This window comes from Haliotis rufescens, unplaced genomic scaffold (assembly GCF_023055435.1).
Source record: "Haliotis rufescens isolate VD_foot unplaced genomic scaffold, xgHalRufe1.0.p SCAF_8, whole genome shotgun sequence".
NCBI classification, from domain to species: Eukaryota; Metazoa; Mollusca; class Gastropoda; order Lepetellida; family Haliotidae; genus Haliotis; species Haliotis rufescens.
In genome coordinates, this window is record NW_025964372.1 from 8,859,582 (window position 1) to 8,886,613 (window position 27,032).

The 27,032-nt window shown below is 46.8% G+C and overlaps 3 protein-coding genes across 3 annotated transcripts in view; all 3 read left to right on the forward strand.

Moving 5' to 3' along the window:
- The window catches only part of LOC124125361, a 29,052-nt gene extending 14,194 nt beyond the window's left edge, over nt 1-14,858 (forward strand). The window contains exons 16-27 of the mRNA XM_046488665.2: nt 653-801; nt 2,115-2,204; nt 2,992-3,148; nt 3,420-3,462; nt 3,753-3,911; nt 4,046-4,101; nt 4,533-4,670; nt 10,639-10,810; nt 11,029-11,136; nt 11,249-11,464; nt 13,330-13,543; nt 14,791-14,858. Of these exons, the coding sequence (XP_046344621.2) occupies nt 653-801; nt 2,115-2,204; nt 2,992-3,148; nt 3,420-3,462; nt 3,753-3,911; nt 4,046-4,101; nt 4,533-4,670; nt 10,639-10,810; nt 11,029-11,136; nt 11,249-11,464; nt 13,330-13,543; nt 14,791-14,828 (1,540 nt within the window). The 3' untranslated portion in view covers nt 14,829-14,858. The remainder of the gene's footprint in view (nt 1-652; nt 802-2,114; nt 2,205-2,991; nt 3,149-3,419; nt 3,463-3,752; nt 3,912-4,045; nt 4,102-4,532; nt 4,671-10,638; nt 10,811-11,028; nt 11,137-11,248; nt 11,465-13,329; nt 13,544-14,790) is intronic.
- Nucleotides 14,859-15,229: 371 nt separating this feature from the next.
- On the forward strand, nt 15,230-22,122 carry LOC124125358 (DNA-directed RNA polymerase II subunit RPB1-like). The gene is made up of 2 exons (XM_046488662.2): nt 15,230-15,242; nt 21,332-22,122. Exons 1-2 carry the CDS (start codon nt 15,230-15,232, stop codon nt 22,120-22,122), a joined length of 804 nt encoding a protein of 267 aa, XP_046344618.2.
- Nucleotides 22,123-22,179: 57 nt separating this feature from the next.
- On the forward strand, nt 22,180-23,046 carry LOC124125354 (DNA-directed RNA polymerase II subunit RPB1-like). The gene has a single exon (XM_046488657.2). The coding sequence runs from the start codon at nt 22,180-22,182 to the stop codon at nt 23,044-23,046; it is 867 nt and encodes a 288-aa protein (XP_046344613.2).
- Nucleotides 23,047-27,032: the final 3,986 nt, after the last annotated feature.

Here is a 27,032-nt window from a genome sequence, read left to right on the forward strand (position 1 = left end):
TGCATTACAATTACATGGCAGGAGTTACACTAAGGTAAACTGCATTACAATTACATGACAGTAGTTACACTAAGGTAAACTGCATTACAATTACATGGCAGGAGTAACACCAAGGTAAACTGCATTACAATTACATGACAGTAGTTACACTAAGGTAAACTGCATTACAATTACATGGCAGGAGTTACACTAAGGTAAACTGCATTACAATTACATGACAGTAGTTACACCAAGGTAAACTGCATTACAATTACATGACAGTAGTTACACTAAGGTAAACTGCATTACAATTACATGACAGTAGTTACACCAAGGTAAACTGCATTACAATTACATGGCAGGAGTAACACTAAGGTAAACTGCATTACAATTACATGACAGTAGTTACACTAAGGTAAACTGCATTACAATTACATATGGCAGGAGTAACACCAAGGTAAACTGCATTACAATTACATGACAGTAGTTACACTAAGGTAAACTGCATTACAATTACATGACAGGAGTTACACCAAGGTAAACTGTATTACAATTACATGACAGTAGTTACACTAAGGTAAACTGCATTACAATTACATGGCAGGAGTTACACCAAGGTAAACTGCATTACAATTACATGGCAGGAGTTACACTAAGGTAAACTGCATTACAGGCAACATGACTGGGCCGGCATTACGCAGACCTTTCCAGCCCAAGGGGGACACCTCTACCTTTTTCGAGCCTATGTGAAAATCCTTAACTTGGCTCAGGGCAAGATGTACCACAGCATGGACGTGATGCTTGAGATCAAGGATAACGGGGGTAAGCAAAGGAACCCATAGAGTTTGTGCACGAGGAAAATAGTGTGTTTTCAAAGTGCGGGTTTATGAGAAAACATGGATACTTGGTAATTTTAGTCCTGGTCTGTCCAATGGACGTGATCTTCATCCCAATCCAAACGTGCCAGCCAGGGAGACGGAGACTACTAGGCACTGTATGAGTAGAACGGTGAACGCCACTGGCGTTCCGCAGGTCATTTGTGAGTGTGATGTCACCTGTCTTCCCGACGTATGTTGGAACGCTGTCGCTGGGTAGCTTATCCAAATGTCTGGTATCGATTCCATGCCATGTTGAATACACTTTGGCTGACACCAAAGACGTGACGTCCTGCTGACCCAGTCTCAATCATGCTGTGCATCTGTCTAATTCTTTGACGCCGAGGGGGCTTAAGTGCATTCAGTTGTTGCAATCAACAGTAGCAAATTCTGTTGTGCTCTCTGATAATGACGTGCAACGATTCTGTCACGATACATACAAAAACTCCCTGCAAATCATGCCCATGACAGCGTGCCGTTTATCATGAAATTGAGGTACTATAAGGTTTACCCAATTATTGCGTACCGGGACATTTCAATTTTGTTTTTATATCAGCAAAACTTGAGTCGTGTATATGCAAAAGTTGTCAGTACCAATATTATTTAGCTTAGATGCATATGGTTATGAAAATGAGGGACATCAATTTGTAACATATAATTAAACTAAGCGGCAAAACAAAGTTTAGGTTGGCAATTTGTAATTTTCCTAAAAATAGCGATAACTAGTGGAAAGTGGGTATTGGGAATATGACGATTAGAGCACGCCATCAGCCTCCTGTCAACAGACAAGTGGCAACGGATTCCAGTCCACGTCATCAGAAGACTGACGTCATCGATGAGGCAGCGAATCACAGCATGCATTGAGGCAGCTGGAGGTCATACACGCAATTGAAGGCAACTTTGTCGACAATGAACTTGTAGTGTGTCTGACAATTTTTTGGTGACATTTCAGACAACTTTGAAAATGAAATTTCTTACCCCACCATTGTTTACCTTGAGCTTACATTAGCTGTGATGGCACAATTTCATTCAAACTGTGGTTGATCCATCATTTGTTACACCTCCCTAGATTATATTATAATTCACAACAAAATCTCTTCTTGTTATTTTTTTTATCGATCATGGAACTCGAACTATACGTTCTTTTGCCGCCCAGTTTATCTATAGGTTTACAATAATACAGCGTCTGTGCTTCCAAATTAGTTGGTACCGCAATCCCAATATTTATAAGACGGCCACACATCCCTGTTGTCATTGTAGGAAACTTGCAGTACGTTCAGGTTGGCTCAACACCCCATATCAAACCGGGCGACTGGCACGTCGTCGGTGGAGACTACCGCATGCCTGGGAGTAAGTATGCGACTCGTCATACTCGTCTATGTTGCGAATCTCAAACATTTAAAACAAACTGTGTTTCCTTGCATCACATACAACAGGAAACTAGGTCTATCAACGTCGTGAAAGAACCACTCGCGGAACAAACTGAATATATTTATACCTGCTAGAACATGAAACTCGGTCCATGTACATGGACAAACAACCACTCACACAGCAAATTTTGTACCCTTGCATAACCTAGAACTTGAAACTGTGTTGATAGACGAATATACGGGCACAGCGGGAAGTCAGCGCGCGCGCGTGCGTGCGTGCGTGCGTGCGTGCGTGCGTGCGTGCGTATGTGTGTGTGTGTGTGTGTGTGTGTGTGTGTGTGTGTGTGTGTGTGTGTGTGTGTGTGTGTGTGTGTGTGTGTCTGTGTGTTTGTGTTTGTGTGCGTCCGTGCGTGAACTATGAAGGGCAGTCCCAGGTGCAATGTACACTTGCAATAGTGCCTTGGAAATCCTGGTTCATTTTAACAGGTCAGCTGCAGTGACCCTAAAGTCGGAGAGGCAACGATCAACTTAGATAGGTTTCTAACAAACTGAACCCAATCAGTATTGCAGTTAGAAGTGCACTTAGACATTTAATTAATTGGTTCAAATGTCAACGTCATAATAAAATTAAGTAAATCGAGACACACTATTATAGAAAATTAATCCATTAAATACAGCCCCACTTCAGCTCACGTTACGAAGATATAATATTGGCAATAGAAATATGATATCACAGAATGACTACATGCATATTCCACATCTTGCAGGTTTCAAAGAGGCGAGAGTGTATTTCCAAATCCACGAGCCAGAGGTAAATTATCTCGTGGACTCAGCCACCATACAGGAGGTCCCTCACATTTCCAACCTGAAGTCTGAAACCAACGGAAGGATTGACCAGCTACGCAAAGCCAACATCAATATCAAGTAACCGGACATTTGCAGTAGGACCTGGCAATTTTAGTTTTGACAATCGGGCACAGTGAAACCATCCTGTATAATTCAGATTTGAGGAGAAATGGGGTGATTAATAAACAGATCTATGGACTGTTCCATTTATTTTAGAGGTATCTAAATGCAAATGGTTCTAAGTATTCAAAGAGTTTCGTAGTAATGGTTCCTGCAAACTATCACGAGGGGATTACTGTTTGTTGTAATGTATCACCTGGTGTATTGTTGTAACATCTCCTGTTGTCAGGGTAACGGACAACCATGTACATCCGTCTGGTCTAACTGTGGAGGTGAGTGTCATTGGCTCTTATTTTAACACATACCATGTTTATTTTTTCCATTGACCCTATGAAGTAAATAACTTGTTCCATTGTTGGTCCGTGCAGCAAACTTGGGCCTTTTAGACAACACAAACAACTTTCACTTGAGTCCGCTGTTATATTTTCATTACATACGGAAGTCCAGTGAATGCTGTGATTAGTGTCACCGCTTGTCAGGTCCAAAAGAACAAAGTAACATAAAGTGAGACGTCCTTGAAAATAATACCTCAGTTAGTTAAAGCAAATCTTATGTGTTCCAGGTCCAACAAACTAGCAGCGAGTTCGGCTGGGGCTCTGCTGTGGATGCCAATGACATCACAGACTCCCAACACAAGAAATACCAGGACTACTTCTATGACAATTTCGAGTGGGCTGTTCTAGAGAATGCTCTCAAGTGGTACTCAATGGAGCCCCAACAGGTAAAAGCCTACTGCAACCATCATTTTAACTGAGAAAAAATAATTTGGAAGTTCAATTACCGTTACTTATTCTCGATACGATTTCTTCTTTCTTAAATTGACGGAATTACTTTAAATATTGTCTTTTGTTGCAGGGACAAAACAATGTTGCACTGCCGAACAAAGCTGTAAATACGTTGCGATCAAAGGGGTATTTATGCCAAATGTCACTCACGGTCAGTAATTATTAATACGTTGGTCCTTGATACAAAAATCTTGAGGTGTTGCCAATTATTTCCTGGAAACCAGTAAGAAGTTGGAGGAGACTGAGTAGATTTTAATGTCGCTTTGAACTGTATACCAGTTATATCACACGTCTTGTCAGCTCACTATGGGAGGAAAGCTCGAAGTGATGCAAGTTCTGAGACCACATGTTTGCCACATTGGTGAAAACCACGAGCACGGTTATAGTGCTGACAAACCAAGAAACATAATCAGGGCGAATCAGGATTCGAAACCACGACTGGACCAACCGTGCCCCAGTAAGTTGAATTGATTTCGGAGTAATTTTGAAGTGCTGAAAAATATATCGGAAGATGGTTATAAATAATCCAAACCCTAAATCGCAACTCTTGACATCAGGATCAAAGTGAGAGGACACAACATATTTTGGGCAGTACCCAAATGGGCCCCTAGCTGGCAGTCCCAGTTATCTCCATCAGCTCTGAAGAAAGAGATGCAGTACAGGATTGGTGAGAGTGTGGGATACTTCAAAGGAAGGTGAGTTGGATATGAAACCCTCAGTCGATGGAAGGAGAGGATGCTCAGATGTTCCTTAAATCACAAAGGGGGCGACCGGGTATGGAGGTATATAGTGATGGCCAGGTAGGCCGTAGTGTTCCTTAAATCACAAGGGGTGGGGGTGGGGGGTTAGGATGGAAGGTATATAGTGATGGCCAGGTAGGCCGTAGTGTTCCTTAAATCACAAGGGGTGGGGGTGGGGGGTTAGGATGGAAGGAATATAGTGATGGCCAGGTAGGCCGTAGTGTTCCTTAAATCACAAGGGGTGTTGGTGGGGGGTTAGGGAGGAAGGTATATAGGGATGGCCAGGTAGGCCGTAGTGTTCCTTAAATCACAAGGGGTGTTGGTGGGGTGTTAGGAAGGAAGGTATATAGTGATGGCAACGTAGGCCGTGGTGTTCCTTGAATCATGACGAGTGTGGTAGGGGAGGGAGGTATATAGTGATGGCAACGTAGGCCGTAGTGTTCCTTGAATCATGACGAGGGTGGAAGGGGAGGGAGGTATATAGTGATGGCCAGGTAAGCCGTAGTGTTCCTTGAATCATGACGAGGGTGGTAGGGGAGGGAGGTATATAGTGATGGCCAGGTAGGCTGTAGTGTTCCTCGAATCATGACGAGGGTGGTAGGGGAGGGAGGTATATAGCGATGGCCATGTAGGCTGTAGTGTTCCTTGAATCATGACGAGGGTGGTAGGGGAGGGAGGTATATAGTGATGGCCATGTAGGCCGTAGTGTTCTTGAATCACAAAGAGGGTGGTAGGGGAGGGAGGTATATAGTGATGGCCATGTAGGCCGTAGTGTTCCTTGAATCACAAAGAGGATGGTAGGGGAGGGAGGTATATAGTGATGGCCAGGGGGTAGGAAGGGGGTAGGAAGGAAGATATATAGAGGGGCCAGGTAGGCCGTAGTGTTCCTTGAATCACAAGAGGGTAGTAGGGGAGGGTGTATATAGTGATGGACAGGTAGGCCGCAGTGTTCCTTGAATCGCCAGGGGTGTGGTTGGGGGGTTAGGAAGGAAGGTATATAGTGATGGCCAGGTTAGGCCGTAGTGTTCCTTGAATCACAAAGAGGGTGGTAGGGGAGGGAGGTATATAGTGATGGACAGGTAGGCCGCAGTGTTCCTAGAATCACAAGTGGTGGTGGTTGGGGGTAGGAAGGAAGATATATAGAGTGGCCAGGTAGGCCGTAGTGTTCCTTGAATCAAAAGGGGGTGGTAGGGGAGGGTGTATATAGTGATGGACAGGTAGGCCGCAGTGTTCCTTGAATCGCCAGGGGTGTGGTTGGGGGGTTAGGAAGGAAGGTATATAGTGATGGCCAGGTTAGGCCGTAGTGTTCCTTGAATCACAAAGAGGGTGGTAGGGGAGGGAGGTATATAGTGATGGACAGGTAGGCCGCAGTGTTCCTAGAATCACAAGTGGTGGTGGTTGGGGGTAGGAAGGAAGATATATAGAGTGGCCAGGTAGGCCGTAGTGTTCCTTGAATCAAAAGGGGGTGGTAGGGGAGGGAGGTATTTAGTGATGGCCAGGTAGGCCGTAGTGTTCCTTGAATCAAAAGGGGGTGGTAGGGGAGGGAGGTATTTAGTGATGGCCAGGTAGGACGTAGTGTTCCTTGAATCAAAAGGGGGTGGTAGGGGAGGGAGGTATTTAGTGATGGCCAGGTAGGACGTAGTGTTCCTTGAATCACAAAGACGATGGTAGGGGAGGGAGGTATATAGTGATGGACAGGTAGGGCGTAGTGTTCCTTGAATCACAAGTGGTGGGGGTTGGGGGTAGGAAAGAAGATATATAGAGGGGCCAGGTAGGCCGTAGTGTTCCTTGAATCACAAAGAGGATGGTAGGGGAGGGAGGTATATAGTGATGGCCAGGTAGGGCGTAGTGTTCCGTGAATCACAAAGAGGATGGTAGGGGAGGGAGGTATATAGTGATGGCCAGGTAGGGCGTAGTGTTCCTTGAATCGCAAGGGGTGTGGGTGGGGGGTTAGGAAGGAAGGTATATAGTGATGGCCAGGTAGGCCGTAGTGTTCCTTGAATCATGACGAGGGTAGTAGGGGAGGGAGGTATATAGTGATGGCCAGGTAGGCCGTAGTGTTCCTTGAATCATGACGAGGGTAGTAGGGGAGGGAGGTATATAGTGATGGCCAGGTAGGCCGCAGTGGTCCTTGAATCATGACGAGGGTAGTAGGGGAGGGAGGTATATAGTGATGGCCAGGTAGGCCGTAGTGTTCCTTGAATCACAAGTGGTGGGGGTGGGTAGTAGGGGAGGGAGGTATATAGTGATGGCCAGGTAGGCCGCAGTGGTCCTTGAATCATGACGAGGGTAGTAGAGGAGGGAGGTATATAGTGATGGCCAGGTAGGCCATAGTGTTCCTTGAATCATGACGAGGGTAGTAGGGGAGGGAGGTATATAGTGATGTCAACGTAGGCCGCAGTGTTCCTTGAATCATGACGAGGGTAGTAGGGGAGGGAGGTATCTAGTGATGGCCAGGTAGGCCGCAGTGTTCCTTGAATCGCAAGGGGTGGGTGTTGGGGGTAGGAAGGAAGGTATATAGTGATGGCCAGGTAGGCCGTAGTGTTCCTTGAATCACAAAGAGGGAGGAAAGGGAGGGAGGTATATAGTGATGGCCAAGTAGGCCGTAGCGTTCCTTGAATCACAAGGGGTGGGGGTGGGTGGTAGGGGAGGGAGGTATATAGTGATGGATAGGTAAACCGTAGTGTTCCTTGAATCACAAGTGGTTGGGGTGGGGGAGGCAGGCATTTTGTGATGGCCAGGTAGGCCGTAGTGTTCCTTGAATCACAAGGGGTGGGGGTGGGTGGTAGGGGAGGGAGGTATATAGTGATGGCCAGGTAAACCGTAGTGTTCCTTGAATCACAAGGGGGTGTTAGGGGAGGGAGGTATATAGTGATGGCCAGGTAGGCCGTAGCGTTCCTTGAATCACAAGGGGTTGGGGTGGCTGGTAGGGGAGGGAGGTATATAGTGATGGACAGGCAGGACGTAGTGTTCCTTGAATCACAAGGGGGTGGTAGGGAAGGAAGATATATAGTAATGGCCAGGTAGGACGTAGTGTTCCTTGAATCACAAGGGGTCGGTATGGAAGGAAGATATATAGTGATGGCCAGGTAGGACGTAGTGTTCCTTGAAACACAAGGGTAGGGGGTGGGTGGTAGGGGAGGGAGGTATATAGTGATGGCCAGGTAGGCCGTAGTGTTCCTTGAATCAGAAGGGGGTGGTAGAGGAGGGAGGTATATAGTGATGGCGAGGTAAACCGTAGTGTTCCTTGAATCACAAGTGGTGGGGGTGGGGGAGGCAGGCATTTTGTGATGGCCAGGTAGGCCGCAGTGTTCCTGGAATCACAAGGGGTGGGGGTTGGTGGTAGGAGAGGGAGGTATATAGTGATGGCCAGGTAAACCGTAGTGTTCCTTGAATCACAAGGGGTGGGGGTGGGGGAGGCAGGCATTTTGTGATTGCCAGGTAGGCTGTAGTGTTCCTTGAATCACAAGGGGTGGTAGGGAAGGAACGTATATAGTGATGGCCAGGTAGGCCGTAGTGTTCCTTGAATCACAAGGGGGTGGTAGGGGAGGGAGGTATATAATGATGGTCAGGTAGGCCGTAGCGTTCCTTGAATCAGGAGGAGTGGGGGTGGGTGTTAGGGGAGGGAGGTATATAGTGATGGCAAGGTAGGCCGTAGTGTTCTTGAATCACAAAGAGGTGGTAGGAGAGGGAGGTATATAGTGATGGCCAGGCAGGCCGTAGTGTTCCTTGAATCACAAGGGGGTGGTAGGGAAGGAAGATATATAGTGATGGCCAGGTAGGGCGTAGTGTTCCTTGAATCACAAGGGGTGGGGGTGGGTGGTAGGGGAGGGAGGTATATAGTGATGGCCAGGTAGGCCGTAGTGTTCCTTGAATCACAAGGGGTGGGGGTGGGTGGTAGGGGAGGGAGGTATATAGTGATGGTCAGGTAAACCGTAGTGTTCCTTGAATCAGAAGGGGGTGGTAGGGGAGGGAGGTATTTAGTGATGGCCAGGTAGGCCGTAGTGTTCCTTGAATCACAAAGAGGGTGGTAGGGGAGGGAGGTATATAGTGATGGCCATGTAGGCCGTAGTGTTCTTGAATCACAAAGAGGGTGGTAGGGGAGGGAGGTATATAGTGATGGTCAGGTAGGCCGTAGTGTTCCTTGAATCAGAAGGGGGTGGTAGAGGAGGGAGGTATATAGTGATGGCAACGTAGGCCGTAGTGTTCCTTGAATCATTACGAGGGTGGTAGGGGAGGGAGGTATATAGTGATGGCCAGGTAGGCCGTAGTGTTCCTTGAATCATGACGAGGGTGATAGGGGAGGGAGGTATATAGTGATGGTCAGGTAGGCCGTAGTCTTCCTACGATTCTGGTAATGTTTTTTAGCTTCTATTGAAGGGTGGTTCGGGAGAATGGTATACAGTGATGGCCAGGTTGGCCACAACGTACATTTTACTAATACAATTCTTTTGACAAAAATATTTCAAGAGGTAGGTGCACCTTTATGCTAGTTAGAGAATATATGCGTTTCGTGAAAATACCCAACGATACATTTATCTGACTGTTTCATGCAGGACATATATTAGCTTACTTTCGATATTCATGCATATGTCATATATATCACATCTTGTGGTAGAATTGCAGCCATGTTGATTTGGCAGGGTACATATTATTTGTTAATACGAACGTATATAGTGGAGATCGCCTTGGATAGATCGAGGGACATAAAAATCGATGGATATGATCGTTACGGAATTACGGAGGGGAAAATACGTCTGGGGTTGATCTGGAGCAGATGTACGGTGTTTAATACACAACAGTGATCGTGGTGGGGATAGTGCACAATCTTATGAACATGTGTACACTGCATTCCTACCACAGCTTACATAGAGAGGGAGACAGCGCAGGGCATGGTGTCAATGTCGTTGGGGTAGTAGCGGAGGGGATGTTGTTAAAGATATATCATTTGCTTATTTATTATAATAATGTTTCTTTTTGGGGATTGTAGCGGGCGATGCTTTCTTATAGTCCCATGGACAGTTGCGCATGGCGTCATTCAATGGCAGCTTTTCGCAATATTCTATAATTACCGGCTCAATTATGTCTTCACACAATATTCCCACGAGGGGAGTTAAACCAAAGAAGACGGCTTACCAAAATGTCCTTTCAGTGTCAGAGTGATTGAAAATGTGCTTGGTTTAACGCCGCCTTGAACGGTATTTTAGTCATATCAGGGCGTGTCAGCTCAATGCGGGAAGTACCTGACACGTCTCGGGGTCGAAACTCTCCACAGCCGATTGTTTTGTTTGTTGCTTAAACGCCGCACTCAACAATTTTCCATCTGTATGATGGCGGTCCGTAAATAAAAGAGTCTGAACCAGACGATCCAGTGATTAATATTATGAGCAACGATCCACACATTTGGGAAACGCTGACATGCATCAACCGAGTCCGCGAGTCTGACCACCTGATCCCGGAAGTCGCCTTTTACGACAAGCACTTAAGGACAAGCATGGGTTTGCTGAAGACCTATTCTACACCGGATCTTCACAGCCGTTGGAGCGCCCCAGAACTATCAGAAAGGATGTCTCTGTTTTGATGTAATAGATATAAAAAGGTTTGATGTTGCATTAAAATAATGCCCAAGGCTAGATAATCACGACGTTTCATATTCTAGAATTAATCTTCCGCGGAAAGAAAACTGAGTGTGTAAACAGGCAAATTCAAATAACAAACATATTTTTGACAGCAACAAGCTATTTTCGCAAAGTTTTTATTCATCTAGGGCCAGTCCTCGACCCCAGACCGACACACACACACACACACGCACGCACGCACGCGCGCGCGCACACGCACACACGCACACGCACACACGCACACACGCACACACGCACACACACTATCAAAACGCTGTGAAGAGTTCACCAACTTTATCTTTCAGATTGCCTCACTGGGACGTGAATAACGAAAACACACATGGCGATTTCTACGCGCAGCATCTACACGACCCCGACATCACCATGTGGATGTTTAGAGAGGCGCACAAGGCAGACCCGGGTTGTCTTCTCTTCTTAAACGACTATGACATTGTGAGTGGACATGAAGCCACCACGGTAAGCTGTGCTGCTGTATTATGTTAGTTGGCTAAATGTAACAAATCCAAATGACGTAATATGAATGACCACATGTCATCATAGGGTGCGGTCGAATAATTGATTTGTTGAATATGGATGCAGTGGTTGAAATAAGCAATGGAACTCAGTAGATACACACCTTCTCTTTATCATCAAGACATGTATGAAAGGTTGAAACCCTTTTCTTCTTTTAACAGGGATATGAAGACCAAGCTACGTATCTGCGCAGTAAGGGTGTCCCTGTTAACAGAATAGGCATTCAGTCTCACCTCGGTGGAGGAGGAGTTGACATCGATGCAATCAAGGTACGTGTGGTAACGGCGTAAAGCGAACCGATGTTTGAATCTAATTCGGTTAGTTTATGCCACCTTTTAATACAATTTTCATTGCCAGGAATAAACATTAATATGTTTACAGCATCGGCTGGACGAAGTTGCTCGAGCAGGTCTGAAGATGTGGATCACGGAGCTGGATATTAATGATAGTAATGAGAATACAAAGGCTGACAAATATGAGCAGGTGCTCCGACTGTACTTCGGTCATCCTGCTATAGAGGGGATCATGTTCTGGGGATACTGGGATGGCAGACATTGGCTACCAAAAGCTGCTCTTGCTAACGGTCCAAACGTAACAGTGAGTACTTCCTCTTCAACAATGTTATTTAATTTCGACCTTTTCGGACTTTCAAACCAGGTCGTCTAATCGCTAGTATTCATTCTTCTTCCCCTTAATGTACAAATGAGGGAGTATACGTCTAGACCAACTCTTCCAATACTTAACATATGAGGGCGGGTTAAGGTGAGATGGGTTTAAAGTCGCGTTCAAGATTTTTGCACTTATATTGCGACGTATGTGCACGTGTGTATTGCTGCTTGTATGATGCGGGTGTTATAATGCTAGCCCACTGAGATACCATGCTGCAGGTCAGCATGAATACCCCACTCAGACACACTCTACTGACTCCGATCTGACCAGTCCTTGTTGTATCCCCGTCATGCCGAGCGCCAGTCACGGTAACAACAAGTACCTTCCTTTAACGTATTTTTGGTTTGACGCTGCCATAGGATAAAACCATATACTACACGAGTAGCGACCTCATGAGAGATCGAAAAGATGAAATGGAGTCAGTGAGATGATGATAACGTTGTGTCCAAATATTCAGGTTTAAGTTGGTTCATTCACCCATCCTAATATATATGTTCCGGCTCCAGCTTATACTCACTCACTCGGACACCGCGGTCAAACTCCCGTGACCCAGCCACAGCATATTGTACATTCGATATTTACGCTTTCACCACAAACCGTTTATCAAAATCACTTTGTAAATATGTTCATTACGTCCAGATGAGATGTTTACATTGTCTGACATATTGTAAATGTGTATCATTTATGAATAATTTGTCCTATAAAATATCCCTTAGTGCCTTCGCAAATACTGCATAGAGTGTTAACATGCCCACACGGCAAAGATGTAAAGTATAGTCTCTGCACCTAATCACCTATATGAAATGCAATCATCTTATTGTATAGCAGTTAGAAATGATGTAACGTATCCCCAATATCTACTGACATAACGGATAAAGTAAACGTTTGACAAGTCAGGGACTAACCAGACGTAATATATACATAGAAACATATAGGACTGAGGTAGGCCATGATTTATATATTTTATTACCTGTAGGGTTACAAATACTTTAGTTCATAAAACATAAAAGACGTATTGCACTAGTGCAAATATCACTTCACGCCCACCGGTGTATTGTTTACGTCATCCGGACGGCATTGGTGACGTCATTCGAATGTTTTTGTGACGTAAGGTCGGCAAAACAACGTCATAGCTGAAAAATGTTGATGTCATTTCTGACACGTTGGTCGTGATTGGTGAATTTTTATAAATTGGGAGCTCATATTGATTAAGAAATAACGGGTAATAAAGAAAATATTTAACTCGCATATGTTTTTTTTGACACACTTATTCCTAATATAATAATCTCTATTTATTTTCTATTTGGGTACTTCATACTTCACTTGTAAGGAGTAATCGATTAAGAGAGTATTGTAAGAAATATCGAAATATTCGGGATACTGATGAGTTAATTTCATCCTCCAAAATTGTCAATTAGATATTACACTGCGGGTAAAATCAGATATTATGTCACTTAGTGAGATACATGGAAATATGGTTCAACATGTTTTGCACCAAATGATGCATTATCAAACTTTCTCGTGTTCTTATGTCGGTCATGTAGGACATGCCATTCCTCTACCAAGGTCACGCAAGAAGAACAGCATTTGGACTGGCTGAATCTCACGTGTTTGGTTGACGTGTGTGGATTGGTGTATTAAATCGAAGCCTCACGATATGATTTCTTGAATCGGAGTATCAAGTACTGCTGGATAGTAAGCCGTGGCCTCCACGGTGTAATCATGTGTCTCCCATGATTCTGTACAGTAGCAATCTTTATCAGTGTGTTCAATTCCTATTCTGTTTCTCACAGCCAAACGCTGCTGGGCGGAGGGTGAGGCAGTTGATCAAGGGGGAGTGGAGGACCAACGAGTCCCATTCTGTCCAGGAGGGACAGAACCTCCGAGTGAGAGGATTTAAGGGTGGTTACACGGTGCAGGTTAAACATAACGGTAACGTCATCAAGACCGAGCACTTCACTCTGGGTGGCAACGGTGTAGACCTGACTATCAGTCTGTCGGGATCAGGTACGTAGTACATACATCGGGTTAAATCCGGTCAAACTTCCAAAAGGCCTTTTTGTTTATGACAGGTCAAATCATGTAGGTTACTCGTGTCAAAATAGCCGGCTCGTCTGCAGCCTAAAAAGCGGCTTCATCAGTCATACTCACTTCCATTGGCAAGCTCATTGTTCCAGCAGACTCATTCTACAGGTTAGTGTTGAACTATATCAAAGATCGGGGTTGTCATCTTGCTCGTGGAACTTGTCTGAGGCACAAAATGTAAACAAACCACTGTCAGCCATTGACAGTTGTGAGGTGTGATTTCTCCTGATGTCGGTCAAGTTCTGCCACATCCAAGTTCGGGCTTTTGTTTTGATTTCTTTTATTATCTACTGGGGTAATTGCAAACTACCTAATAGAACTTTCTCATGTAAAATAAATAGTAGAATGTTAATTCATAACGTTTTTCTAAGATTGCGGACCTTCGTGTTGTTACGCATTGCAAGAGAGCACCGTTTTCAAAGCGTTGTTGAAATTTGATGTAGTCCCACTCTCTGCTCTGTATCTGCTCGACAGTGGAAGTGTTTCAAAACACAGTAGGTTTTTCTCCTTAACGTCAATGCATTAATCATATTACTAAATGTTTCTTTTGCGCTAAAAATCCCGGAACCTTTGAAACATGACAATGACGATGAAGTATCTTTTATCTTAAGGTTTGGCTATTGCCCATACAACAGTAAAAGACATTAAAGGACTAACGGTGTGGCTGGCAAAGGGAATTAGATTTAAAGCTTCATTATTATCTGAAATCCAGTTCTCAATACCGCACACAATATGTATTATCCATGTACCCCTATATACCCAGTTAACACCGCAGAACGGTGCACAATGATGTATTCTACCTGCTGGGAATGGGAATGTGTTCATCCTTCATACCCAGACTTTCATTACCTTAATGAACATGTACGAAGGTAACACGTAGTGGACATGAAGTGACAAATCTGACGAACATAACTATAACATTCACTATGTTGATACATAAATGGTAATAAATAGCAAACTGACAGCATCGAATGTACACCTCGATGCATATCTGTGACATGTGTCCTATACATGTTCCACTTCGGGCTTTCCTCCCACATTAAGCTGACACGCCATGATATGACTGGACTACTGTTAAAAGCGGCGATAAACCCAACTCACTCACTCACTATACATTTTACGGACCCTCACTTGCATGTAACGTGCTTTTCAATACTCCTTTTTTCCAGGGAACAACCCGCATGTTAACAACATCCTTATCGGATAGGTGCCGAGGTAATAAATGTTGCAACACTCACAGTTTTCTTTTTTTCTTTATAAGCAAATGAACATGAGTTGGTATTGGAAGGAGTTTCAGAAGTACTAGTTTCCGTAACTGCTGGGGAAATGGCAGTGCATGTACACCAGAGTAGCAATGTCCTTTGCTTGACTGAAGGAGGGACTACTTCCGTTACTGCAACATCTCTAATATGCATACAATTTGCGAACAATTTACATGGCGCGTCCTGTGTTACCCAACGATCCTCTGTATCTCCAGGGCCGGCATTTCATTAAACCTTCGTCACTACTTGGACCAATCCACAAGGTTTTCGCGATCTTAAATTACCTGCCCTTGATTTTCATCAACATTTTACCGACCACTCAAACGCCGAGATTAGGGAACAGAAAATGAATAAGGGAGGTAACTCGTACTGCCTACAAACCAAAGCCATCAATGCGACTGGCAGCCATGTTGTTGATATCGCCAACTCACCATTGAGTATGGTTTATCACAAGCATTGCCATTGGTACGATAGACCTTGTAGCGCAGCCAGTCAAATTGGCTGAAGGAAGTCAAGGGCAGGTAATTCAAGATCGCAAAAACCTTGCGGATGGGTCCAGGGATTAGTGTAGGTTTACCGAAATGTGATCCCTGGATATATAGAGGATGTGTGGGGCACTAGACATGTCTGATTGAATCTTAAAACGTATCACAACCGTAGACTACGTGTTACGTATACCAGTCTATTCTGGTACGAAATACACTCAGAGTGCAGAGCGACAACTGTTTACTTTCTTCAACTGATCAATGAAGTCCTCACTTTGTGCGATGATATGACACTAGCAAATCTTTTGGAATTTAAATGAAACGTACCACGTGTCTCCAGTCATGTAAACACCTTGGACCTCGACAACGTTTTACCGAGAAATCCCTTCACTCGAAAATAGATAGACCCAGGTAAACCCCCGACATTGCATAGGTCATTAGCAGTCATTGGTATTAACATTTGTGCATGACTAAGCTTGGTGATATCATAACCAACTTGGATTGTAGTTGCGGTGAGGAGAAACATTGTATTTGATATTCGTTAAGAAATTTAAAAGGAAATTGATAGTCTCGGTACTCATGGTTGTAGGGGGGGGCGGTCGGGTAGCCTAGTGGTTAAAGCGTTCGCTCGTCACGCAGAAGACCCGGGTTCGATTCCCGACATGGGTACAATGTGTGAAGCCCATTTCTGGTGTCCCCCGCCGTGATATTGCTGGAATATTGCTAAAAGCGGCGTAAAACCATATTCACCCACTCACTCACTCATGGTTGTAGGTTTACCACGTGCCAGATACATTTCATGCAAAATTACTTTGTTCTCTACACAAGTACGTTTCCAAGGAACAATAATCATTGAGGATTTTCTGCAAGTTTAATTTTATCGAGTGACATTAGAGATATACTGAACAACAAAAGTGTCTGTGACATTGAATAAAATTAAATGCAAAGTTATGTTTTTTACCAAATCTGAAACAATTTCGGTTTGCAACAGATAAAAGACTCCTGTAAGTGTTCAAATGGTTTAATTTTCCATACTGATTTCAGAAAATGCGTGATTTCATAAAAAACAAGGACATGCCAAAATGTCAAATCAAATTTACAAATCAATAGCGTGTGTGTCCACCTCTGGTTGCGATGCAAGCAACACATCTTCGTCTCATGGAATGAACCAGGCGTTGCACAAAGTCCTGTGGGATATCTGTCCATATCTGCTGGAACATGTTTCGAAGTTCCTGGAGTGTCTGTGGAACACGTGGTTGACGTCAAAGGCGCCGATCCATCTCATCCACATGTGCTCGATTGGTGAGAGATCATGGGGGGGGGGGGGGGGCGGCCAGGGGAAGACATTCACGTTGTTTTGTTGAAGAGAATCCTAAACAAGTCGAGCAATATGAGGCCGGGCGTTGAAAGGTAATGCCTGGACCTGACGTAATGCCTGACGTAACCTTCACCTCGACGTCGGTACACTCCAATCCGTCCATCGCTGTGGCTGAGGTGAAAACGAGGCTCGTCAGTGAATAGAACTTGTCCCCACTGCATGGCCGTCCAGCGTAGACGCTGTCTGCACCACTGTAGACGTGCTTGACGGTTGTTTCCTGTCAAAACTGGACGTCTGGCGGGTCTTCTGGCGACAATCCCTGCACATCTGAGGCGACGACGACGGTTTGTGAAGATATTCGTCGAAGGCCACGGATGATTCTTGCAGTCACTGCTGGCTGGAATCGATTTTGAAGGTGTGTTGTTCGAATCCAGTTGTCTTGTCGATTATTGGTTACGCGTGGCCTGCCTCTTCGAGGATGGTCTCTGACTGCATTCGTCTGTTGCCAACGTTGCCATAAACACCAAATGGTGTTTCTGTGGACGTTAAATTGTCTTGCAATATCACGTTGACTCGATCCTGCTTCAAGCATACCAATGGCTCGCAGACGCTCATTTTCGGTCAGGCTAGGCATTTCGTAATGTTGATTAATTGCGTAAGTTTTTATTTTTTCTTCTGGGTGGTTGTTGTCATCACGATGCTAAACAATGCATCGGGAATCCCATTAACGCACATGCTTTTTATACCCATTTTTGGGTACTGAAATGCATGAGGCTGGCATAAAAACCAACTTTTGCATGGAATGCATGCTTTTCTGCAGAAGTTGCGTTTTTGTGACCTGATTCCATACATGTACTACAATATTGAAAACCAAACTTTACTTGTTTGAAAAATACACCAAAATATTGGTGTCACAGAAACTTTTGTTGTTGAGTATATATTGTCTTGTTACTAATATTAATTTTCTTTTCATGATTGTTAAGCCCACGTTGCTAATTGCAAATATCATTTCGTAAACTTTACATTATTTGTCAAAACATTTGTCCGTTGTTGCTGCACAGGGGTGTTTGTCGTCATCTCATCGTATTTCAAGTGTGATCACTTGGACCCAAGGTTAACTTATGACATGTTGTTGTCCGTTGTCTGTCCGTCATAGCATAGCATAGCATAGCATAGCATAGCATAGCATAGCATAGCATAGCATAGCATACGACACCCCGTCTATCCTCTCCATCTATCCCCTGCGATGCTCCATTTGTCCCCCTCTACTCTCCGTCCATCCCCAACGACGCCCCATCTATCCCCTTTTACTCTCAATCTATCCCCTACGGCACCCAATCTGTCCTACTACTCTCAATCTATCCCCTGCGACGCGCCATCTATCCCCTTCTACTCTCCTTCTGGGGGCCTGGGTGGCCCAGTCGTCTAAGGTGCCGCCAATTGATGTGCAGAGTAGCGTCCCTTAGTCACACCAGAAACCTATGATTGTGGGTTCGAATCCCGGTTCACCCCGATTATGTTTCTCGGTTTGTCAGCACCATACCCGTGCTCGTGGGTTTCACCGAAGTAGGAAACGTCTGAGACCTGCATCACTTCGGGCTTTCCTCCCACATTAAGCTGACACGCCGTGATATAACTGGAAAACTGTTAAAAGCGGTGTTAAACCCAACTCACTCACTCACTCACTAATCTCCATCTATCACCTACGACGCTCGATCTATCCCCTACGACGCTCCATATATCCTCCTACTCTCCATCTATACCCTACGACGCTCCATCTTTCCCCTTCTACTCTCCATCTATCCCCTGCGACATTCCATCTATCCCCTACGACGCTCCATCTATCCCCTACGGCATCCCATCTATCCCCTTCTACTCTCCCTCTATCCCCTGCAACGCTCCATCTATCCCCTTCTACTCTCCATTTGTCCCTTACACACCCCATCGGTCCTACTACTCTCCATCTATCCCCTACGACGCTCCATCTATCCCCTTCTACTCTCCAACTTTCCCTGCGACGCGCCATCTATCCCCTGCGTTGCTCCATATATACCTACGGCACCCCATATATCCCCTTCTACTCTCCATCCATCCCCTACGACGCTCCATGTATCCCCTTCTACTCTCCATCCATCCCCTACGACGCTCCATGTATCCCCTTCTACTCTCCATGTATCCCCTTCTACTCTCCATGTATCCCCTTCTACTCTCCATCTATCCCCTTCTACTCTCCATTTGTCCCTTACACACCCCATCGGTTCTACTATCCCTGCGACGCGCCATCTATCCCCTGCGACGCTCCATCTATCCCCTTCTACTCTCGATCTATCCCCTGCTACGCTCCATATATACCTACGGCACCCCATATATCCCCTTCTTCTCTCCATCTATCCCCTTCTACTCTCCATTTATCCCTTACACACCCCATCGGTTCTACTATCCCTGCGACGCGCAATCTATCCCCTGCGACGCTCCATCTATCCCCTTCTACTCTCGATCTATCCCCTGCTACGCTCCATATATACCTACGGCACCCCATATATCCCCTTCTTCTCTCCATCTGTCCCTTACGACACCCCATCTGTCTTACTATTCTCCATCTATCCCCTTCTACTCTCCATCTTTCCCCTGCGACGCTCCATAAATCCCCTACGGCACCCCATATATCCCCTTCTACTCTCCATCTTTCCCCTACGGCACCCCATCTATTCCCTTCTACTCTCCATCTATCCCCTGCGACGCTCCATAAATCCCCTACGGCACCCTATATATCCCCTTCTTCTCTCCATCTATCCCCTGTCAAGCGCCATCTATCCCCATCTACTCTCCATCTATTCCCTTCTACTCTCCATCTTTCCCCTACGGCACCCCATCTATTCCCTTCTACTCTCCATTTATACCCTGCAACGCTCCATCTATCCTCTTCTACTCTCAATTTGTCCCTTACGGCACCCTATCTGTCCTACTACTCTCCATCTATCCCTGCGACGCTCCATCTATCCCCTACGACGCTCCATCTATCCCTTTCAACTCTCCATATATCCCCTGCCACGCTCGATCTATCCCCTGCCACGCTCCATCTATCCCCTACGACGCTCCATCTATCCCCTTCTACTCTCCATCTATTCCCCTTCTACCCTCCATATATCCCCTACGGCACCCCATCTATCCCCTTCTACTCTCCATCTATCCATGCGACGCTCCATCTATCCCCTACGATGCAACATCTATCCCCTTCTACTCTCCATATATCCCCTACGGCACCCCATCTATCCCCTTCTACTCGCCATCTATCCATGCGACGCTCCATCTATCCCCTACGACGCAACATCTATTCCCTTCTACTCTTCATCTATCCCCTACGGCACCCCATATATCCCCTTCTACTCTCCATCTTTCCCCTACGGCACCCCATCTATTCCCTTCTACTCTCAATCTATCCCCTGCGACGCTCCATAAATCCCCTACGGCACCCATTATATCCCCTTCTCCTCTCCATCTATCCCCTGTCAAGCGCCATCTATACCCGTCTACTCTCCATCTATTCCCTTCTACTCTCCATATATCCCCTACGGCACCCCATCTATCCCCTTCTACTTTCCATCTTTCCCCTACGGCACCCCATATATCCCCTTCTACTCTCCATCCATCCCCTACGGCACCCCATCTATTCCCTTCTACTCTCCATTTATACCCTGCAACGCTCCATCTTTCCCCTTCTACTCTCAATGTGTCCCTTACGGCACCCTATCTGTCCTACTACTCTCCATCTATCCCTGCGACGCTCCATCTATCCCCTACGACGCTCCATTTATCCCCCTCTACTCACCATCTATCCCCTGCAACGCTCCATCTATCCCCTGCGACTCTCCATCTATCCCCTGCGACTCTCCATCTATCCCCTGCGACTCTCAATCTATCCCCTGCGACGCTCCATCTATCCCCTGCGACACTCCATCTATCCCCTGCGACGCTCCATCTATCCCCCTTCTACTCTCCATCTATCCCCTGCCACACTTCATTTATCCCCTTCTACTCTCCATCTATCCCCTACGGCACCCAATCTATCCCCTACTACTCTCCATCGATCCCCTGCCACACTCCATTTATCCCCTTCTACTCTCCATCTATCCCCTACGGCACCCAATCTATCCCCTACTACTCTCCATCTATCCCCTGCCACACTCCATCTATCCCCCCTTCTACCCTCCATCTATGCCCTGCCACACTCTATTTATCCCCTTCTACTCTCCATCTATCCCCTACAGCACCCCATCTATCCCCTTCTACACTCCATCTATCCCCTGCGACGCTCCATATATCCCCTACGGCACCCAATATATCCCCTTCTATTCTCCATCTATCCCCTGCCACACTCCATTCATCCCCTTCTACTCTCCATCTATCACCTACGGCACCCATTCTATCCCCTACTACTCACCATCTACCCCCTGCGACGCTCCATATATACCCTATGGCACCCAATATATCACCTTCTACTTTCCATCTATCCCCTGTCACGCGCCATCTGTCCCCTACGACACACCATCTGCCCCCTACGACCCACCTTCTGCCCCCTACGAACCACCATCTGCCCCCTACGATACACCATCTGCCCACTACGACACACCATCTGCCCCCTAAGACCCACCATCTGTCCCCCTACGACCCACCATCTGCCCCCTACGACACACCATCTGCCCCCTACGATCCACCATCTACCCACTACGACCCACCATCTACCCCTACGAATCATCATCTGCCCCCTACGACACACCATCTGCCCACTACGACACACCATCTGCCCCCTACGACATACCATCTGCCCCCTACGACCCACCATCTGCCCCCTACGACCCACCATCTGCCCCCTACGACCCACCATCTAGCCCTTACAACCCAACATCTGCCCCCTACGACACACCATCTGCCCTCTACGACCCACCATCTACCCCCTACGACCCTACATCTACCCCTTACGACCCACCATCTACCCCGTACGACACACCATCTGCCCCCTACGACACACCATCTACCCCTTACGACACACCATCTGCCCCCTACGACACATCATGTATCCCCTACGACACACCATCTGCCCCCTACGACACACCATCTGCCCCCTACGACACACCATCTGCCCCCTACAACACACCATCTGCCCCCTACAACACACCATGTATCCCCTACAACACACCATCTGCCCCCTACAACACACCACCTGCCCCCTACAACACACCATGTATTCCCTACAACACACCATCTGCCCCCTACGACACATCATGTATCCCCTACAACACACCAGCTGCCCCCTACAACACACCACCTGCCCCCTACAACACACCATGTATCCCCTACGACACACCATCCTCCTCTACGACACACCATCTGCCCCCAACAACACACCATGAATCCCCTACAACACACACCATGTAACCCCTACAACATACCATCTGCCCCCTACGACACACCATCTGCCCCCTACGACACACCATGAATCCCCTACATCACACACCATGTAACCCCTACAACACACCATCTGCCCCAGATGACACACCATCTGCCCCCTACGACACACAATCTACCCCCTACGACCCACCATGTATCCCCTACAACACACCATCTACCCCCTACAACACACCGTCTGCCCCCTACGACACACCATCTCCCCCCTACGACACACCATCTGCCCCCTACGACACACCATCTGCCCCCTACGACACACCATGTATTCCCTACAACACACCATCTGCCCCCTACGACACACCATGTATCCCCTACAACACACCATCTGCCCCCTACAACACACCACCTGCCCCCTACAACACACCATGTATACCCTACAACACACCATCTGCCCCCTACGACACACCATGTATCCCCTACAACACACCAGCTGCCCCCTACAACACACCACCTGCCCCCTACAACACACCATGTATCCCCTACGACACACCATCCTCCTCTACGACACACCATCTGCCCCCTACGACACACCATCTGCCCCCTACGACAAACCATCCTCCTCTACGACACACCATCTGCCCCCTACGACACACCATCCTCCTCTACGACACACCATCTGCCCCCTACAACACACCATCCTCCTCTACGACACACCATCTGCCCCCTACGACACACCATCTGCCCCCTACGACAAACCATCCTCCTCTACGACACACCATCTGCCCCCAACAACACACAATGAATCCCCTACAACACACACCATGTAACCCCTACAACACACCATCTGCCCCCTACGACACACCATCTGCCCCCTACAACACACCATCCTCCTCTACGACACACCATCTGCCCCAAACAACACACCATGAATCCCCTACAACACACACCATGTAACCCCTACAACACACCATCTGCCCCCTACGACACACCATGTATCCCCTAAAACACACCATCTGCCCCCTACGACACACCATCTGCCCCCTACGACAAACCATCCTCCTCTACGACACACCATCTGCCCCCAACAACACACCATGAATCCCCTACAACACACACCATGTAACCCCTACAACACACCATCTGCCCCCTACGACACACCATCTGCCCCCTACAACACACCATCCTCCTCTACGACACACCATCTGCCCCAAACAACACACCATGAATCCCCTACAACACACACCATGTAACCCCTACAACACACCATCTGCCCCCTACGACACACCATGTATCCCCTAAAACACACCATCTGCCCCCTACGACACACCATGTATCCCCTACGACATACCATCTACCCCCTACAACACACCATCTGCCCCCTACAACACACCATGTATTCTCTACAACACACCATTTGCCCCCTACGACACACCATCTGCCCCCTACGACACACAATCTACCCCCTACGACCCACCATGTATCCCCTACAACACACCATCTACCCCCTACAACACACCGTCTGCCCCCTACGACACACCATCTCCCCCCTACGACACACCATATGCCCCCTACGACACACCATCTGCCCCCTACGACACACCATGTATCCCCTACAACACACCATGTATTCCCTACAACACACCATGTATCCCCTACGACCCACCATCTTCCCCCTACGACACACCACCTGCGCCCTACAACACACCATGTATCCCCTAGAACACACCATGTATTCCCTACAACACACCATGTATCCCCTACGACCCACCATCTTCCCCCTACGACACACCATCTGCCCCCTACGACACACCATGTATCCCCTACAACACACCATGTATTCCCTACAACATACCATGTATCCCCTACAACACACCATCTTCCCCCTACGACACACCACCTGCCCCCTACAACACACCATGTATTCCCTACAACACACCATCTGCCCCCTACGACACACCACCTGCCCCCTACAACACACCATGTATTCCCTACAACACACCATCTGCCCCCTACGACACACCATGTATCCCCTACAACACACCAGCTGCCCCCTACAACACACCACCTGCCCCCTACAACACACCATGTATCCCCTACGACACACCATCCTCCTCTACGACACACCATCTGCCCCCTACAACACACCATGAATCCCCTACAACACACACCATGTAACCCCTACAACACACCATCTGCCCCCTACGACACACCATGTATCCCCTAAAACACACCATCTGCCCCCTACGACACACCATGTATCCCCTACGACATACCATCTACCCCCTACAACACACCATCTGCCCCCTACAACACACCATGTATTCTCTACAACACACCATTTGCCCCCTACGACACACCATCTGCCCCCTACGACACACAATCTACCCCCTACGACCCACCATGTATCCCCTACAACACACCATCTACCCCCTACAACACACCGTCTGCCCCCTACGACACACCATCTCCCCCCTACGACACACCATATGCCCCCTACGACACACCATCTGCCCCCTACGACACACCATGTATCCCCTACAACACACCATGTATTCCCTACAACACACCATCTGCCCCCTACAACATACCATCTGCCCCCTACGACACACCATGTATCCCCTACAACACACCAGCTGCCCCCTACAACACACCACCTGCCCCCTACAACACACCACCTGCCCCCTACAACACACCATGTATCCCCTACAACACACCATCTGCCCCCTACGACACATCATGTAACCCCTACAACACACCAGCTGCCCCCTACAACACACCACCTGCCCCCTACAACACACCACCTGCCCCCTACAACACACCATGTATCCCCTACGACACACCATCCTCCTCTACGACACACCATCTGCCCCCAACAACACACCATGAATCCCCTACAACACACACCATGTAACCCCTACAACACACCATCTGCCCCCTACGACACACCATGTATCCCCTACAACACACCATCTGCCCCCTACGACACACCATGTATCCCCTACGACATACCATGTATCCCCTACAACCCACCATCTTCCCCCTACGACACACCATCTGCCCCCTACGACACACCATGTATCCCCTACAACACACCATGTTTCCCCTACAACACACCATCTGCACCCTACAACACACCATCTGCCCCCTACAACACACCATCTGCCCCCTACGACACACCATGTATCCCCTACAACACACCATGTATCCCCTACAACACACCATCTGCCCCCTACGACACACCATGTATCCCCTACAACACACCATGTATCCCCTACAACATACCATCTGCCCCCTACGACACACCATGTATCCCCTACGACACACCATGTATCCCCTACAACACACCATGTATCCCCTACAACACACCATAAAAATGTCTGAGTTCATAGATTTTCCAAGAAATGTCTTTCATTATTCCTGCAACGACTTGTGGCTCAATATTGACGATAAACACGTGCATGATTCACCCAAAGTACTTGATTACTGGTACATTACACATAAATCACAGCGTGACTTCCAGATAAACCCTTTTCAGTGTTTACACACGAAGTAAAGCTGAGTCATTTGCGCCTTCTGTTGCAAAGTTGTCGACCATGACCTGAAACGTTATGCGATCACCCATCCCGTGATCTGGCACATTCCAGAACAACAAAGAACTTGTTGAGCTGCGTATACCGAACGTGTGACTGAATCTTCTTCCTGGTGGCTCGTGTTTCATTTTCTTTTACGATTCCAGGATTTGCAAAGCAGGTGCCCCGACAACTCGGCGTCAACAGATATTTTCATATTGTCTTGCTTTTATTCAAGGTGCACACGTGATTTGATGCACTTCTCGGTGCATCACAATATAGATCTTGATTATCGAGCAGATCGTCATGACTGTGGGCCGCCAATTTGTTTGAACGTAAATGCAAGTGATATAAGAGGTGGAATCTGATTGGTCAATGGGGAAGGCATAGAAGGAATTCCAGCCTAGTTCGGCAAGGGTGGAAACTTGGCTTTTATAGTCAGTTAACTCCCTTGCCTCGGGGAGATGCAAATTTGATAGGTGAAGAAAACGGTTAAATTATTGATTTCTGAGTGTGTTCAAAACGAGTGAAAAGTAAACTTCAAGAGAAAATCTAAGCACCGGCAAGTCCGAGACCCAGAAATGTTGTACCATACGTTTGTTCTACTTTAGCTACATGTTCTGAAGAAAATCGGCTTCATCATATTTAAATATTAGAAAAATACACTTTCTGAAAGACTCTAACATCAACCTTTATGACACATTTTAGATTTATTTGTTGGGGCTGAGTGAAGGTGAAAGTCACATTAGCAGTGTTTAAGTCATTGTTCCACACTAGGAACATACTGTGCATTGATAATAGTATATTCAAAATTGTCAACGATGAACAGGTCACTATAACCACATACCTATTTGTAAAACTAATTTAATAATATTTAGAATAGAAAAATATTGTTGAACAACACAAAACAATATATAAACGGACTAAAGATCGTCGGCAACACATCACACAAGAGACCGCAGGGGCTTACGTCACCTCTGCGACCAACAGGGGGCCTGTCCTCATCTGGCCTACACCTCATATCGCCTACACACCTATCAAAACAAATTTATGGATGAGTGCACATCACACTCGTACCCTTATCCCTTAAGTATAATGAACTCTTCCAACAAGATCACAAAGAATGTAAATGACTTTTGATACTGTAATTTCATTTTGTATATGAGATCATCTTCACAACTCAAATGTTTTCACAACATCAAATATCATAAATACACATGTATTATCATAGCACTGTACATTTATATCCATCATCTTCATGTTTTATAACATTAGCACCACATCATTACTAGCAAAATTACTGTAATTTGATTAAATGTGTGTCGGTAGAGAGCAGCCTGGACACTGCCAAAGGACGGCATCGTGGCAGCA